The sequence below is a fragment of the Pomacea canaliculata genome, linkage group LG11, assembly GCF_003073045.1.
Source record: "Pomacea canaliculata isolate SZHN2017 linkage group LG11, ASM307304v1, whole genome shotgun sequence".
NCBI classification, from domain to species: domain Eukaryota; kingdom Metazoa; phylum Mollusca; class Gastropoda; order Architaenioglossa; family Ampullariidae; genus Pomacea; species Pomacea canaliculata.
Genome location: NC_037600.1, coordinates 5,444,041 through 5,462,386, shown reverse-complemented (window position 1 = coordinate 5,462,386; position 18,346 = coordinate 5,444,041). Strand labels below are relative to the sequence as shown.

Sequence of the window (18,346 nt, the reverse complement as noted above, 5' to 3'; positions counted from 1 at the left end):
TCTCTCCCCTTTACTTTTTTTGGTCCTTTTATCTCTTTTCTATTGCTTCTCTTTTATTTTTCTAACGTGCTCTCTTTCTCTCTCTCTCTCGCACACACACACACATACAACGAAAGAATAAGTTCCACAAATGTTACTCCAATGTTTAGACCTTGATAACGTCAGTGGTTTACCTTAGGAAAGACGATAAATAAGGGTATTTATCCGGGTATAAAAAGTAATTTGATTTTGAATAAGAGGGCTAGCCTCTCTGATAGTTCTGCACTCGTAGAGACAGGTAGGCGACGAGTGGTTTGAAGGCCCAGAACTAGTATCAGAGCTGTCCATGTCCTTTACTTCATCAGCGATATTTTCAAGACAGCTTATCTCAGTTCTCGACCTACAAACACCCGGCTTTTTGCTCCAGGACTCAAGCTTACGGGTGTCATAAATACCCGCACATTCCGTCACGTCCTCACATTTAAAGTGTTAGTGTGTGCGTGTGTGTGTGAGAGAGAGAGAGAGAGAGAACAAACGCGATCTAAAGAAATTGTTCTGCTGTAAATACCAAGCTCTCCTACAGATCAACTTATCAATAATGAGTAGATCAGGTAGACCTTCAGACAACAGCTGGTTCTATTAAGAGATAAAAAGACCAGATGTGTGGAAGGTTTTTATGACAACAGTCACGTGTCCATAGATCGTCTTCTGAGCCCTTGACAACGGTGACGTAATCATAGTGGGATAAACATCTTGACTCTCGGGAATCTTCATTAGTTTTTTATCCGAGCACATTGAAGTGTAACGAGGCCTCGTCGTCTGGATGAGAATGTAAGTAGTCGATAGATGGGTTTTATTGACATATAAACTTGTATGTTTGTACAGATTTTTAGGACAGTTATTATCCGCATGTTTATCTTTTTTTACAAGTTTGGCACCCATGACATCAAGACAAGTATGCTAATCATAAGCCAGGCTTTCATCTCGGGTGTTTGAACCAAGCAGACAGACCTTTGACCTCTCCACATCAGAGCTCATTCATGGCTGCTAATAACCTGCACCCACAAGATGTTTGCTCCAGGCCAAGAGGCTAAGGTTCCAGCAAAAAGACGGTTACGAGGTTGCAGATTTTGTGTTTTGATAATCCTCAAATACTATTTTCCAAAACTAATAGAGTTACTTAAAATTATTTAAACACAGATTAGAAAATGTGTTAAAGTCGAAATAAGAGAAAGTTATACAAATCAGTTACCTTTACATCAGTGTTGTATACATAGGTTAGGTCAGTGTGCGTTGTGTAAAACGAGAAAACAAAAGGAATCGTTTTGCCTCTTTCTACATTCTTGTTGGATTATGATCGCAAAGCAGCCAATCAGCATCTTCATCAACTATATCTCCTTGTGTGTTGCGGATGAATTACTGGTAAAAGAATGATGCTTGTCTATCACTAAAATCGCCAAATAGAGAAAGTCAGAGAGCAGTTGCTGACCGTGAAAGTCTGGAGATAATCTCCTAACCCATAATACACACCAACCAATTCGCAGATTGCCACCTATTTGTATTTGTATTTGTATTTGTATTTGTAAATGACAGATCGCAATCACCATCCTCAACACCATGCAGACCGTCACCACAGCCAGAGAAACCTTGGGAAGCAAACGGGAAGCAAAGAATGATAAGGTCAGACGGATCATGAACTTCTTACAGCGTGTGGACTTGCCGGTAAGTGTGTAGAGGCCTTTAGTATACTCCTCTTCATTCTACCTTCTCACCACTTAAGTTAAGGTCGTTATAAACTGTTATCCCCCAACACTAGGACCAAAAAACCCTATTTAGCTTGTGAGATATCTTCAAACACCGCTAACCACCGAGAGCTCGGGTACTTAATATATTATATATAATGACTATATTAGCATCGTCATGGCTACAGACAATGAAACAGTGAAACTTATGTTTGTTTTCTGATTTGATATCTCGGATATTTTTCCTGTGTTTATGTAAGAATCATGAATTTTTTAGAGTATTGTATCTCTAAATAAAGAAAGTGAACAGGTGGAAAACAAATTTTAATGTTGATTTATGTTATCCACAATTCAGTTAGATGACATCGACAACCTGTCAGTCATTCACGTGGCCGGCACGAAAGGAAAAGGATCCACGTGCGCCTATGCTGAGAGCATCCTCCGCCATCATGGCGTCAAGACTGGCTTTTACAGGTGCGAGTAGATAATTCGGTGTTGTTACCTCCTCAATAGTACATAAAACACACAAGATAAAAACAAACCACCAAACCATGAGTACAATTTTAAAATCGAGGACAAAAGAAATATGCATGGCTGATGATGCATCTGATGTCCAGCTCAGATGACATATTGATAGGAGGGTGAATTACTCTTAGAAGAAAACAGTTAGCCTTACAAGCAATCCTTACTAACTCCATTAACACTAATTCTAATTCACCTGTGTCCCTGGTTAAGTTCTCCTCACATGGTGGAAGCCAGGGAGCGGATTCGAATCAACGGGCGGCCAATAACAAAGGACCTCTTTACCTTCTACTTCTGGGATGTCTATATTAAGCTTCTCAACACCAAGGTGAGCCTCCATGTTCTGTCGACAGACAAGACAAATTAAAGCATTCGGCTGATATCAATGCTGAATTTTATATGTATAATTATTAACAGAACGTGCACTTGCATCCGTCGCTGTTTGTGTGAGTAAATGCCTTTGTTTATTGAGATAAGAGTGGAATGGCTAATACAGAATTTACTTTTTTTATGTTGAAGGAAGATAACGAGGGCACCATGCCCTTGTACTTTAGCTTCTTGACCGTGATGGCCTTCACCCTGTTCGTGAAGGAGAAGGTGGACGTGGTGCTGCTGGAGGTAGGAATTGGGGGTGAGTACGACTACACCAACTTCGTGCGGACCCCCGTGGCATGTGGCATCTGCTCCCTGGGGCTGGACCACACGACGCAGCTGGGACACACGTTGGAGGAGATAGCGTGGCATAAGGCTGGCATTTTCAAGGTTTAAATCTGTTATTCATCACCTCACCCCCATTACCACCACAATCGTAGTCATCATCATGACGAACCTCTTATTTCTTTCTTCCTTCTTTCTTCATGTTTTCGTATTTATGGTCCAATGTTCATGTAATCCTTTCTTCTCAACCACAACTTTTCTCAATATCCGCAGGTATGCTTGCAAAAGGAAGCGATTTTTTTCTAATATTCTTTCTATCATGTCTTTGGAACAGAGAGGCGTTCCTGCTGTGACAATTCAACAGGAAGAATCCGCCATGAACATCATTCTTCAGCGTGCCCAGGAAATCCAGGTTAGTCCCCCCATTATCAGCACGTGACGTCAGATAATGTCCCTTGTGTTTTGATTGGTCCTCGTGTAGTCGTGACGTCAGTCAGGGACTTCCGAGACCAATCAGCCTTGAGTGTATACTATAATCTATTCAGTGTTCTATATTTATTGTGTACATATCACGACACATTACTGTTGCCATAAACAAAGCTACAGTATGTTAAGTTCGTGAACTCTGACCTCCTTGTGACAGTGCCCGTTGTACGTGGCGGAGCCACTGACAGAGGAGGATCTGAGAACCCACAGTCTGACTCTTGGGATATCTGGTGACAAGCAGGTGTACAATGCAGGACTGGCTCTCCACCTGTGCCGACTGTGGCTCAGACGAAGAGGAAACGGAGACGGCACGTTGGGACCAGAAAATGGTAATAAACCTTGTTTAAATCGTAACAACAGATGTTTAAACGTGACTAGAACACCTGATAGAATGTTAATAATACAATTGAATCACGTAACAAGTTTCTGTGTTGACAAATAAGATAATAGAGAATTTAAAAATCTAAGAGAATAACCTCCACCTACCTTCTTTTGTTCACAAGAAACGAGTTCTTAAACATTACATAGAAAGAAGGCCATGTAATTGTTTCCTTAAATGACTTCCTTTGTATTCGAATTTTTAAAAGTTTGGTTTGATTGTTTTTGTCTCTTTTCTTTGTGTTTTTTTGTTTGGTTTTGTGTCCATTTTATAGATGAACCCCACGTTTGCCTTAATACAGTGAAGACGATACCCCGTCTGCACACTGGGGAACTCACACAAGAAATAAAGACAGGTAAAGAAAGAAAATAAAAATACCAGTTATATTGAATGTAAGGGACAATGTGTTTGAGTGAATAGAGGGTGTGTGTGTGTGTATCTGGTTTACTTACCTGTTTAAATTAATTTTATCCAGGTCTGTCCCGGTGCTACTGGCCAGGACGAGCTCAAACTCTCAAAAAGACAGGTGTGACGTACTACCTGGATGGAGCTCACACAATAGAAAGCATGCAGGTAGATTTTAAAAAATAATTTAAATAATAAACTCTATACTTATGAATTCATAATTTTATTAACCAAAGTTTCATCATGAAACCTGCAGCTAAATTCGCATTCTTATTCAGTCACAAACCAGTTCATTTTAACCTAGTTTGATCTGCCTCTCAATTTCCTTGCTTGTGCAGCAATGTGTGCGATGGTTTATACAAGCTGCAGATGAAGAGGCGAGACATATAAAGTGAGTACCGCTTAAGAAGAGAACGAGGGAGGGAGAGTTTGACTAATGTAGAGAGGGAGGTCGGAGGTGGTGTGTTGTGTGTGGGATGATATGGTGGACTATATAAGAGAGAAATAGAGAAACCTGAGGCTTCAGGATAAAAGATTGAAGTACAAAATATTGTCTTTATTGGTAAATTATCTTTTGTCTGTGTGTCCATCTCTCGCCCATCCCCTACAGACCCATGCTTTTTTTTTTTTTTTTTTTTTTTTTTTTTTCTTTTTTTTTTTGCGAAGTGATGACTGTTTGCTGATATCTCTGTTATTCCCAAATATCACTTAGCGGTTGAATGCTGATGTGATTAAGAACTTTTTTTCGAGATCTTACATGAAAGACAGACAACAATTCTTCATTGACCATTTATTTTCTACTCTTAGCGGCAGAGTGTCCCGGTCGCTGATCTTCAACATGACAGGTGAAAGGTCGGCCAGCAGTATGCTCCATCATCTTGTGGTAAGATGTCTTCTCTCAAACATGACATCCACTGCTCAACTTCTAAGATGTCGAAAGCTTAATGAATTGTCATGTTTGTTATGCTGTGAGCTGTCAACCTTTGTCCCTTAACTTTTAACCTTCAAGTTCCTGTAGAACACAAGATCCCCCATTGTACTTGTGGTGGGACGAGTCCGACTGTATTTGATGCTCATTAACTGGTGATTTTCGGGGACATCTTCCATGTATTCTTTGTGTTAGACATCTTCTGTCACCATGGCAGTAACAGGGAAGAGAGATACGTCCTAAGACATACATATCATGGATTTAATAACACTTCTGTACGATCTTTGTTTGTCATGTCCTCATGCCGATGAACAAACGGTGTGTTTCTACTCCATGAGCTTACTCTCAGCTTTCATGATTTTATGGTCAATCTTTATTCTTCCTTTTAATGAATAACTTACTCTAAAGCTATGCACAAAGGAAGTATACTCTTTGGGTCTCTCTCTTTTCAGTGATTTTTTTATCATTGTTGTTATTTGCATGTAGTTACTGAGAGCAGAGTTTTCCAAGAATTGTTGCTAAATATGTTTTCCATGATTCCTTGCAACAGTACCTAATGTTTAGTATTTTATTTTTCACAAGCCTTGCGGTTTTCACGTGGCTGCCTTCTGCCCAAATATCCCATCTACTAAAAAGGTCATAGCAGGTGAGATATTTATCATGTGTGCATCATCATCTCCCCAGCTACCTTATCGTTGTCTTCATTAAAACCATTTTCATGTGTTACAGAGCTTGTTTCTAATTTTAGAAGTATGCACAAACCTAAATTTTGGAGACATAATTAAGGAATCCTCCCAAACAAGTTGTACTTACAATGGCAATTTTCTTGATGGTACACAATGCGACGATTCAGCCATAAACTCTTAAAAACACACAATATGTAGCAGTTTTAAAAAAAGGAAAGATCGGTAGAAACAAAATTATTTTTTGATAAAATATTCTTGATTTACGAATGATTTCTACCCTTGGTCTCACCAGCTGATACCTTTGGGGAGGTTTTTATTCGCTGGTCTGTTTTGTAGACCAGGTCAGCTTCAAGCACCCAAAGACAACGATACTGGAAAAGAGTGTTTCCTACCGCCAGGATTGGGATGACCTGGTCTCCAAAGCAGAGGAAGGGACTAGCTGCCAGTCGGCCAACTTTCCGTGCATCTCCACGGCCCTGAAGTGGGCCACACACGACAGGGAGCCCTTCTGCTGTGACGTCACGGCCACCGTTCAGGTAGCAACAGGTGACCTCCATCACGTGCAGGTCTTGGTCACCGGAAGTTTGATTTTGGTGGGGGACGTTCTAGGCATTATTTATCCCACACTCAATGACTGAGATTGGTACAGGAACTATGGAAAGGCCTCTACACCTCAGTGAGTTGATGGCAGGCCAGAAGGAAGGTAGGGGCTATACAAGAAAATGCCATCCACAGGCAGAAGGAACAGAAAATTATTCACGAGCAGCAGAAGTATTAAGTGTATTTTTTTTTTATTCATTTTTCATAGTGTGAACATTATGTATCTTGTTTCCACTTTTTTTTTTTTTGATACTTTTTTCTTAAATGTGTTGCTGGTTACTATTTTCTCTATAAACTCATTTTCTAATGTTTTGCATTCCAAATGTACATAAAAAGTTACTTTATAAGACTGGATAAGTCTTTGATTTATGATTTATTTCATTAGCCTTTTCCTATTTGTCTTTTTGTTCTGTTGTTTATGCTTCATCTCCTTGTAAGTTTTGTTCTTGTCTCAAGTGGTAAGAGCAAGCTCGCTTATGGGAATGAGCTATATAAATCTTGCATTTATAACAAGCAGAAAAAAAAATATTTAAAAGTACAGAATATGACAGACTTTACTAGTAATTTTTCAATATTTCTTTTATTTTAATCTTTCCACTCATCCTTTCTCTCTCATACACTTTTATTTTATGTGAAACAATATTTCAGATAAATAATAAAATAACGAAATGGAGCAGTAAGAAAGCATTTAAACCAAGCGCATGTGCGTGTAGAATTATATAAATATAATCTTGATAAAAATTATTCAGTTAAGTCCTGCATCAGAATGACAGCTTAACTGTCTCATCATTAATTCCAGTACTGGCCACAGGAAAAAAACATGTTTAAATTGACTGATCTTTTCCTTAGGTCGCTGCTAAATATAGCCATCAATGTTTATGAGTTATATGCAATAAAAATGCATAATTCATTTCAAGAATACAGTACATATAGATCAAAATTAATGAGAACATATTATGAACTAAAAAAAACATGTTTATGATACAGAAGGCCATGATCCTGTTCATAATCATTGTAATTTGTACCTGAAATTTACACCTTGCATAGGATGTAAGCTTTCATCTAACAGTTAACAAGCAGACATTAGGAAAATCATGTTAAACATAAAAATGTTCTATGCTGGACTGTGATCCTTGCTCTGATAATGCTACTTCTGTTAAACATTCGTGGCATGAAAACAATAATAAAAGCATGACAACCTTTGAAGTTTTAATTCTAGCATGGTTATTACTTTTAACAGCCATTATTACTTAAATATAATTAAAAACAGCATCAGTAAACAGTTAATAATATTAAAATGTTTAGGTAGGCTGAAATATTCAAGATGCTGTTTCTCTGAACACCACTGAAAATCAAATCTGATTTTCAATAGTTTCCTATAAAATCATTCCAGTCATCAAACCAAGTGCTGTAAAGGTTCAAATTTTTTAAAAAATTATTTTTAATATAACTTATTATACATATTATACAAAACAGTCATCTTCTATTTCATGAAGATTCAAATGTGCAGACACACAGATGGCTTTTTAAAACTGCCGGTTACAAGATCTTTACAGTTGATTGGCAAAACACAATTTAAGCATTATTTCATCATATGGACTCTTATTTTATGCCACAGATCTTTCTTCTACAGTCTCACTCAATCAAACACATGCATACACAAACATGCACTCCTGCATTTATTTTCCCACAGACTACAAAATGATAATATCCACCAAATATCACATTTGTACTTGAACCAAGCAATAAAATCATACAGAAGATCACTGAAACAACATTATTTGTTTTAACATATTTGTTATTCACACTGTTACTGAGCAATGTTTCATAAACATGCACAGTTCAAAATAATAAAATGAGTGTGCGAGATCCTTTTTATGTAACCTGTTCAATATCATTTTATTAATAAAGAAACAGGGTTGTGGAGATATGTACAATATTTGCACCAGACAAATCAGGTATAAAAAGTCAATAGATCACCTGCATACAATGACATGAATGACAATGGGGCATATTAACACAGACTGAGTAAAAGACAGGCAAAGGCCACATTTTAGGTAAACTGGATGGAACGACATTTCACATTTACAATAAACAATGACAACAGTGAAGCTGCAGTTTATTGCTGATGGTAATACCACTGATCACAGGCAAAATTTGATGAAGTTTTTAAAATTGTCACATCTTATAAGCTGTACCATACCAAGCATGTTAGCGACAAAGAACTTGGTAAGGGAAGGGAAGTAACCTACAAGAGCAATCTGAAATCCAAACAATTAGCTGGTACTACAATTGTCAACATAATGATTTTTACTTTTAAGAAACATTCATCCTGCATTAGACTTGGAAATAATCATGTTCATTGTTATAAGCCCTGTGCTAAAGTCTCCTTCATTTGCAAATTTATTGAGATGAGGATCATCTTTCTTTTGTGTGTAGTTCTGCTCCTTTCTGTGCAACAGGTTAACACTGAAGAAGCCCTGCACTACATTAAAACTTAATCCATAAGTCATATGGATGTGTACAGCAAGTGGCTAGTGACAACAAACAATACTGTTAATCACCTTTTAATATCTGTGAAACAATTAAGATACAACACCCAAGAAGACACCCCTGAAATTTATTAATCTGCATATCGTTATGAATATTATGTTCAGCAGTGTCAATATTGTGTTGCAATATCACTGTGCATCATTAAAGTTTGGATAGATAAGCTCCAAAACACCCCCCACGAGGTGTAGGCTGCCTGTCACCAGAACCTGAACATGGTCAGGACTCTCATCAGCTCTCAACTTGGAGTCATCTTTGTTTCGTGAATCAGCTGCTGCAATACTTGAGAAAGACATGTCTCTGTTGAGAGTGGCCCATTTGAGGGCTGTGGATATGCAGGGAAAATTGGCTGAAATGCACTGGGCTGCATTACTGGCAGCCGAGGGTAATGAGTCGGGCCTCATAAGATCATCCCAGGTCATTCGATTGCGTGCACTCGTCTTCAACATGGTGTTTTGTTCCACAGTCAGATTCATTTGGTCTGCAAAATTCAGGTATTTAAAACATAGCTGATCAACATAATGGACCAACGCAGGTTGGGGAGCAGAAGCAGGGAAGAAAAACTTGTTTTATGTGGCGCTAGCACCAACAGATACATAGCAATAATGCAGACAGCTCTGTAAATATTTGCCACATACAGTAAAAGAACAGAGTGCTCAAAATAAGATCTGAAGCTAGGACAACCAGTCGTCACTGAGCTGGTGACAAGTGCTTAACTGTTGTGTCAGAGGACCACACCACATAATGGACCAATCAGATGCACACATATAGAGAAATGAAATGCTCTAAAAGGAACCATCTTCACACATCTAAGCATCAAATATGTTTGTTACCTGCAAAGTAATACATTTCTAAAGTAGAACCCTCATAATTAATTCAAAGTGGGATTTCAGTACCAAGTGCATTTCAAACTAGGTTAACAAATTTGCACTTTATTACATCACCAGAATCATTTATAATATTGAACTAAAGGTTACTCAATGATTAATATTTTTTATATAACTGAAATTTCCTTTGGGAATATGTCCTCACAATTTTCTTTTAGTCAAGAAAGAATAAAAGTGCATGTTAAAACTCACCAGGAATGTTTTCACTGGCAGTTGTAGACAAAATGTTTGGGCAAAATGCTGCGCTATTAAAGCCACATCCCTAGAAATAAACGATACAAAAATGAAAAAAAATCCATAAGCAATTTTCTGTGTACAATGATACTTTATTGCTAAAACTAAAAACAGTATGACCAACACACATTCAAGTGGACACAAACTATGAGAAAGTGCTTTGTGATAAGTAAGTTTTCTTTAATAATCTCAATCCAGTAAGACTGAAAATCCATGCATTGATTTTTTTTTTTTTATTTCTAGCTTTTGTCTTTGTCGTTCTTTGTTAATTTTTTTCTCTCCATTCATCCTCTTTTCTCACATACTCTCTAAAATATGCAATATAACATGCATATACATTGAAACATGTAATATACACATTCCAAAAAACTTAATATTATTTCTCACCCTCTTCCTATTAACAGTGAACACGTTTTTTTTTTCAAAACATCCAATTCTCACCTTTAAATATTCGAGTAATGTTGACACAGGCCGATCTCCTGTCATATTGAAGACAAGGGAACGATATACTTTGCCCCTGTAAAATTAAATACAGTATTATTAAATAGAATTATTAAACAGAATATTTCTGGTTATTTAGTAACTTCTGTGAAAGATTTAGCTGTGATCTGCAAAGTATAACGGGAAAGAAATGAGTTTTAACATTCTGCTCATTCATTGAATAGGCAACAAGCAAAACAAGCTTAGCCTTCATTAAGGTTGCCTAAATAATGACAAAAGTATTTTTACCCAACAACTTCTTTTTCAGTGTCTGCTGCCTGCAAAAACCACCTCACACATTGCTGCAAATAGAGAAAAAAAATGCAGATAATCATTTTTCAGTAAACATCAAAATGATCAATTCTTACTGTCTCTGGCAGGGGTGAAGCTGGGGAAACAACAATTTTTCTGGCAGCGATCAGATCACTGAAGAATAATTTAGTCCAACAAAGATCTCTTAAAAATGATTCTGCATGCACATGAAAGCATAAAACTCAAAACAAAAACTAAATTCTAAGAAATGTACACTCGTAAAAATAAATACTAAAGAAAACCTTCTAGATCATAAAGTAAATTAAATAAAAGACATCTTTATCAAGGTAAAATTAGAATAATTTTTATATTACCTGCATGCTGTCAGTGGTGTGTGCACCATCAAGGTAGTAAGTAACACCTGGTTTACGAACTGTCTGATTACGACCAGGCCAACTACACTGGGACAGACCTGCCAAACAAAAAATTGAAAAACCCTTATTTTATCATTATGTAAATGCATCAAGCATGCAAGAAGCTACCCATTAAAATAAATAACTCTTACATGTCAGTTCCTTTGCAATTGACAATGTTTTTGTTTAACCTCCCCACCATCCTATTCCACACAGTGAAGAATGTATGGTAAAGCAAGATGTTTGCAAATAAGAGGATGCACACATGCACACAAACACATCTTACCAGTTATCATCTCTCTCGTAAGCTGATGTTTGTTTAAACGAGGAATGCTGGAGATAGATGTCACTTGTGGTTGGTTTTTCAAGTGGTATATCTGACCTCCGAGACCTGAGCCAAAGAATGTAATCGATTATATGACTCAGAATTTCTAATGGCTACTGTCCTTAACTGTGAAATACTCAAAATACTTTTCTGAATGAAGTAAAATAGGATTTTGTCATTTATGTAAGTTTCATAAGTATTACCCTATATATTAACAATGTGTGTGTAAACTTGATCATTGCAGCAGACACAGAATTAAAAAGAAACACATGACTCTGGAAATAATCATGATTTCTGGATGACTTATCCTGTACCTCTCCCTGTTATATGAGTTAACACTAAAAATAATAGGCATTACTATAGACTTTACAGGACCTCAAATCCTCAAATTTCCCAAGCCTCTTTGGGTTGTGGGGCAAGGGAGATAATTTCCAAAGTAGGTGAAGGATCGAATTTCTGTAGTAACTGCCGATTTGTTCAGATGCAAAGAAACTTCAATTTTTTACATATGGGTGCACACCTAAGGAGAGAGCCAAAAAAAAAAGAGCTCATTACCTGGATTTCTGCTGTTCAGCCACACCTGGCAAAGATGAACAGCTAATCCTGCATTATACACCTGTCTGTCCCCAGCTATCCCTAGCGTCAACTTGTAAGCCATCAGATCTTCTGCAGTTAAGGGTTCAGCCACGTATAAGGGACACTTTAACACAGCACATGCAAGGAAAACATGTTAGATGATGTAACAGTTCAGTAACACAGACCTTTGATATGATGCCAGGCAATTTGTTAGTTCCTCGTCTCACTGGTGCCTTCAGTACTGATGGCACACTATCATCCATCTAAGATGCATCAACAAAAGACCACTATGCAAAATTCACTGAAGTTTTGTCAGGTAAGGGTGCAAATATGAACAACATACCCCAATCTCCTGAGAGCGCTTCAGGATCACATCCAGAGCCAAGTCAGTCTGTGGCACTGTAATACCTGTGATTCCAGCCTGTTGCAGAATTATCACATAAAGTACATATTATATTTATTTGCCCTATTCAAAACCAAAATTAAAACAAGACAAAAACAAAAATGCAAGAGCTACCCCTTTTGACTGCAAATAAAAGTTAAAAACATGCAAGGTCAGCAGATTCAAAGCCTACACTCAAGCCCCAAAGCAAAAATTTTAACAAGCAGTTTTATTTTTAAAAGTAAATAAAGTTAATATGTTTTAAGATGGAGATAGGTATTCTCTACAATACCTTGGATTGCATACTAACTAGCACTCACCTTAAAGATTCCAGCCTTATGCCATGCTATCTCCTCCAGTGTACTACCCAATAAGTTGGTGTGATCAAGGTCCAGCGATGAAATACCACAAACCACTGGTCTGCGGACTACATTGGTGCTGTCGTACTGACCACCAATGCCAACCTCAAGAAGAACTACATCCACTTTTTCAAGAACAAATATATGAAAGGCCATTGTAGTCAGAAAACTGAAATAATGGGGCATGATTCCTTCATTTTGTTCCTGAAACAAAGCAACCTCTCGATAACAATAAAAAAAAAGAGGTGGGGGTGGAAGATAAGAAAGCCAAGAGGAAATACTGTCAAGCTTGTTTTTGATATACATGTACAACAGAATAACATAGAAAGTTTTTTTTAAAAAGTGACTTAAAGAAAACTAGTGTGAGTGGAACAGCGGAAGGAACCGTACCAAAAATGAAAGAGAGAGGAAGATTTACCTTTGTTTTAAGAAGTTTTTCATAAACTTCCCAGAAACAGGAGCTGAAGGTGTCTCTGTCTACGGGAGATCCATTGATGCGTATCCTCTCTCTGGCTTCAATCAGGTGTGGGGAGCTAATGGGTAAAAAAGAAAACAGGCAAACCGTCTATCATTCACAGATGACAAACAGGTGTCTTATCTGCTGCTAAACACTGCTCCCGTTTTGAAGAATGTGGTACTCCAATATTTAAATTCGATCAGAAAATGATAGGGAAAAGAGAGTTCTTTGATGCTTTAAAGTAACAAGTACAATATAACAGTATTCTTTGTCTCTTTGTTCATAACAATATCAACAATGCATTACTGCAAACTTTTTTGCTGCAGCAACTTAATCACCCCACAGAAGACTGCGATGTTTGCGACATGTGACACCAAATGGCTAATAATAATTACCTGAAAAATCCTGTTTTGTAACCATAGTGACGCAAGATGCTTTCTGCAAAGGCACATGTTGATCCTTTGCCTTTGGTGCCAGTGATATGGATTACAGACAAATTGTCAACAGCATCCAGCTGAAACATTAATTAATTTGTCATTCATCAGCCTGTATATTTACATTATATATGAATGAATAAAAAGATGTTTTATAAAGGTTAACAAAACTCCTCCTTTACTAGTCAGTCATCTCAGTAACAAGAAGAAAAAAGTTATTTTGTCAAGTAGGACCACGAACTTATAAGTTTACTTTACGAAACTCACAGATAGTCCTACACGGTGCAGGAAGTTAATCATCTGTGGAATGTTCTGCTTTCTTGCTTCATTGCGGTTTGCAAGAGACTTGCGTATTGTTTCTGCATTTGACTGTAGCGAGTTTAAGGCCACAATAGCTTCCTGGAAAAATCAAAGACAACACTGGCTTATAACACCCTTATTAATTCTACGCTAATACCTTTAGGAGCTGAGAAACAAATTTGAAAACACAAATCAAATCTAAGCAAAAAAAGAAAGAAAAGATATCAGTAAGAGTAAGGCACATAACTCCTTAAATACTCACTTTTGCAGTTTTCTGTAAGCTATTCTATTCTTTGTCTCCCTTAATTTAATGCGTAAAAATATCTTATTAGGGATTAGATGAAAAATTTATAATATACATAGAAAAATGGTTCTTGCATTTTTAAGCACACTGTATTTTGTCATGCAAGCCTCAACTATCTGACACACTGGTACATCTTCTGATTTGCTTCTCCAAAAATGATACTCAGGATGGTCACTGCTGGCCGGAAGCTGATTTTCCACACCGGACAGGATGAGGAGGGGAATGGGTATCTGTTCTAAGGAAAACACTTCCTGGCTGGCTGACGTGCTAGAAGACTTCACCTCTCTTTGGCCAAAGTGGGTCAGAAATGACCAGTCATTCACTCATGTAAACAACACACCAGTCCCTCAAAATAGGCTTGCCATGACCAAAAGCAGCTAGATTGCTGATGCTTTAAAATGGAACAGATTAACAGTTTAAATTGTTTTGTTAAAATCAAAAACGAATTAATTTTTTTTTTTAATTTTCAAACTGTTTCATTGATTATTAACAAAGGCTAAATTTTGACAACACATTAAAACTTCAGCATAACTCTATGATTACATAGCAAATCAATTGTAACTAGGATAGTTAAGCAGTTATCCAAAATTAACCATTGAGTGTTTTTCTAAGTTCTACAAGGGCACAAAAAAGATTTCAAGCTCAAGACTTGCATATGTCCTTATTCTGCAAGTGCTCTCTGTCTCATTTATTTATTCTTATCCCTTCATGCACCAAACTTATACAGCAATACACTCAAAGTAACTGAGTCACCAACGAAAGCCACACATACAGGCAGTTTACAAGAAACTGGAAATTTGCCAGTTCTAAGATTCTTTGATGAGTCGTGCACCAATAAATCAATAAAAAAAATGTTGAACAAAACCACCATAAAGTTAGACAGAGATAAGAATTTTTTCTTTCCAAACCAATCAAGTGTCTGCAAATTAGAAAAAAAAAACTACCACTATATATCATGCCTCCCTTAACAACCACACAAAACAAAACACACAATGAAGCTCAAACAAAAACACAGATTACATTTCTGAAAACTTGAATATATAAGTATTGATTAAGCAATGTAACTCGTTGTCTGTTGCTGTTTATCTATTGCAATTCAATTCTGCTAAATGTAGCTCTTGGTTTATTCCTGCTAGTAACCAATGAAGCACAATTAAAGCAAAATTATCACATAATTATTCACATGCTCTTCTAGAACATTTTGCACCAAAAGAATGATTCTGCCTTTTGATAATTGATCATAATTCCATACTCACTAATACAAATTAATATGCATGCAGTACAAAATACAAGTAGGCATTATGTGTTCAGACACTTAAGAATGCACCACCTAATGACAAAACAAGGAAGCTTTCTTGACAAGTTGCCTTGTGTTGAATAACAGTCCTGATTCTGTATTGCTTCTATTTGAGGATCCCATATTTAATTCCATAAGGCATTTAATATTACTTTGTCTATGATTTCAACAATGCTTTTTTAAACCGCACAGAGCATTTAATAAACCAATAATTTGATGAAAGCTAAGTACCAAAGTCCCATTCTGTACTTATAATGAAATGGTGAAATAAACTATCCCAAGACTGATAAAAGTCCTGCACTTTTTTCTTCTCTACTTTGTCCATTTGGAGAAATAAAGCACACAAGACATACACACATGCAAGTAAACAATTCCATCTTATCTGACTAGATGAAAGAAAAACCATAAGAAATATTGATGAAACTAAGAGTGACCCATGCTCATCCACTTGTATACATTCTAAATGTGCTTATGAAAAATATGGAGCTGCACACCAAACAGATACCTACCAGGATGTGATCAAAGGTCAGAATTTAAGAACTACACTTTTGTATAACACAACACTTCACTACTGTCCTCTCTCAGCATCCCTTGCCCCACCAGCCTCCTTCCAGCACCAGCTTTCCCATTCTAAAATTATTGTGACAAATGCCTAACCTCGACCTTATGTAAGTCGAAAATTGGGTCAATGGCATCACATTTCTCTCCATTTCAAATGCACTTCATTGCAAACTCACTTTAAAGTCCAGGTGGTTAACAGAAGAATTTAACAAAAAATGTTGATTCTAGATGCTACATTTACCTAAAGTATCTTTTCTCCAATTACACTAATAATCTATCTTGCACTACTGCTTTAACTTGGAGGTCAATTTACACTTGTTTGCCACTTTAAAATACTGTTATGACCTAATGACAATTTGGCTGTAGTGACTGAAAATGTTTAACAAGTCTAAGTTTATGTGAAGTTTATGTGAAGTTATTCCATTAAATTTAAAACACAATGTTGGTATAAGGTCAAGCAATTGCCCTTTTAAAGTGTTCCTTTTAATGAAATGTCCAAAAGCAAAGTATATACAATTTTCTGAAAAATTAATGCTGTCTCTCTGTCATTACATTCTTCTACAAGGAAAAAAATTATGCGTATACTTATTGATATCTTTGAAAGTCTTAAAAGACCTGGACATACATTTAAGCAAGCATTCAATAATGGCCTATGTTTACATATGCACAGTAACCATGCTATTTTAGTATTGTATAATCTCCTTTTTATTAAGGGCCCTGGGTGTAATTAGCGACAGTCTTGGTAGCCAAAAAAAGAAAAAAAAAATAGAGGAATGGAGCCACCGTCCCCTTCACTCACAGGGTATAGCCTGTATGTGAAGTTACAAAAGCCTTCATCTCAAGCAGGATGAATGCTGTTGCACTAAACAGATATGGCATGTGTTACTTTGGATGTCAGTGACATTTCCTATCTACACTAATGAAGATAATGTCAACAGAAGTGTATCTTTACAGGGAATTTGACAGCTGCGATAGAGAATGTATGTAAACAGGATGAAAATTCCAAAGGTGAGGTTCATAAACTAAGATTAGTTTCCATTCAGTTAACTCAAAAAATCATTAAATAAGACGTTTTAGGTTTTTCTGTTTACTAATGAAAAATGTGAGCATAAATAAATGTTAAGAACTAACAATGCCTAAACTACGGTGAATGAAGTCTGGAAAATTTAAGTTGGTACTGAATCACACACACAAAATCACTGTTCGTGTTGAAACACAAAACACAATCCTTAAAAAAATCCACACACACACGCGCGCGATTTTTTTTTAAATGCCTTCACGTGTTAAAAGCGACTGCAGCACCCTGGTTGTCAAGCACTCAGACTAGTTTCACTCAGTAATTCCTGCGTTTGTTTACCTCGTATTTTGACGTACGCTGTAAAACTGTCAATCCATTGGCTATTCTGGCGTCTGCTACGGGACCAGATGCCATTCCTCGAATAGATGATTCACGAGGTGAAAGTGATCGCTTCAGTAGCAGACGATTCTGTGTGTTCGTTGTTGGCACGACAACGCTGTGCCTAACGCAATCAGTGGAACTTCCCGCCAGTTGACGACCATAGGCGAGAGCCGAATGAAAACACCCACGTGCCGCCATAGTATTTATACCAACCAAGTAGAGCCCATCAAAAAACAAGTTTCGTAAAATAAATGATGAAAAAAATGTCACAGTGGTTCATATTCCTTCAAATATTTATATTTTACTTATACGCATGACGTATAACTCAAGTTTAAAAGAGTATTTAATCACATTAGGTATTTCTTCTAAACTATCAAAACCGAGAAGAATATTAACGTAACAAATATGATATAAATATATAAATAAAACAAATGAGTTTATTTGGAAGAAAGAAGCACTAGAAAATTTTCACAATTTTTAGCGGATCAAACACTGAACAGTTTCAAATTGTTCAAATGGAATGTACACTCTATGGCAAAATTACTGAAAGGGAAGCTACTACTAAAGAATAATGCCAAGAGCATTACGTGTACAGTCCCTTGCACTAGAAACTAAATAGGTTACACCGGAAATATTTATATTGATTTGCAGTTGCTTTAAGAAGTATACATTTTCGTAATTCAGATTTAAAAAATAGCTTAAGAGGTGAATATTTTCAAATGACATAAAAGAAGTAGTGTTGATAATAACGA

General features: G+C 36.7%; 2 protein-coding genes across 2 annotated transcripts; one reads left to right on the top strand and one right to left on the bottom strand.

Annotated features, from left to right (window-relative positions):
- Positions 1-1,045: 1,045 nt before the first annotated feature.
- LOC112575514 (folylpolyglutamate synthase, mitochondrial-like) lies at positions 1,046-7,196 on the top strand. Its single transcript, XM_025257436.1, has 13 exons — positions 1,046-1,099; positions 1,573-1,701; positions 2,077-2,195; positions 2,457-2,571; positions 2,763-3,005; positions 3,235-3,312; positions 3,544-3,715; positions 4,040-4,120; positions 4,241-4,338; positions 4,509-4,561; positions 4,978-5,053; positions 5,681-5,744; positions 6,121-7,196. The coding sequence occupies exons 2-13, from the start codon at positions 1,597-1,599 to the stop codon at positions 6,420-6,422; spliced, it is 1,506 nt and encodes a 501-aa protein (XP_025113221.1). The 5' UTR covers positions 1,046-1,099; positions 1,573-1,596; the 3' UTR covers positions 6,423-7,196.
- Positions 6,946-17,802, bottom strand: LOC112575512 (folylpolyglutamate synthase, mitochondrial-like). Its single transcript, XM_025257434.1, has 13 exons — positions 17,553-17,802; positions 14,001-14,132; positions 13,695-13,813; positions 13,261-13,375; positions 12,804-13,046; positions 12,445-12,522; positions 12,081-12,225; positions 11,487-11,591; positions 11,162-11,259; positions 10,785-10,837; positions 10,497-10,572; positions 10,014-10,083; positions 6,946-9,415 (listed from the first exon to the last, which is right to left on the bottom strand). Exons 1-13 carry the CDS (start codon positions 17,790-17,792, stop codon positions 9,066-9,068), a joined length of 1,824 nt encoding a protein of 607 aa, XP_025113219.1. The 5' UTR covers positions 17,793-17,802; the 3' UTR covers positions 6,946-9,065.
- Positions 17,803-18,346: the final 544 nt, after the last annotated feature.

Coding starts and splice junctions, on each gene's coding strand:
- LOC112575514 (XM_025257436.1), top strand. CDS start 1,597: ATGCAGACCGTCACCACAGCCAGAGAAACCTTGGGAAGCAAACGGGAA. Junction 2,572..2,762: donor TTAAGCTTCTCAACACCAAG/GTGAGCCTCCAT, acceptor TTTATGTTGAAG/GAAGATAACGAGGGCACCAT. Junction 3,716..4,039: donor CACGTTGGGACCAGAAAATG/GTAATAAACCTT, acceptor TCCATTTTATAG/ATGAACCCCACGTTTGCCTT.
- LOC112575512 (XM_025257434.1), bottom strand. CDS start 17,792: ATGGCGGCACGTGGGTGTTTTCATTCGGCTCTCGCCTATGGTCGTCAA. Junction 14,133..17,552: donor AGCGTACGTCAAAATACGAG/GTAAACAAACGC, acceptor TGATTTTTCCAG/GAAGCTATTGTGGCCTTAAA. Junction 9,416..10,013: donor TGCCAGTGAAAACATTCCTG/GTGAGTTTTAAC, acceptor TGAATTTTGCAG/ACCAAATGAATCTGACTGTG.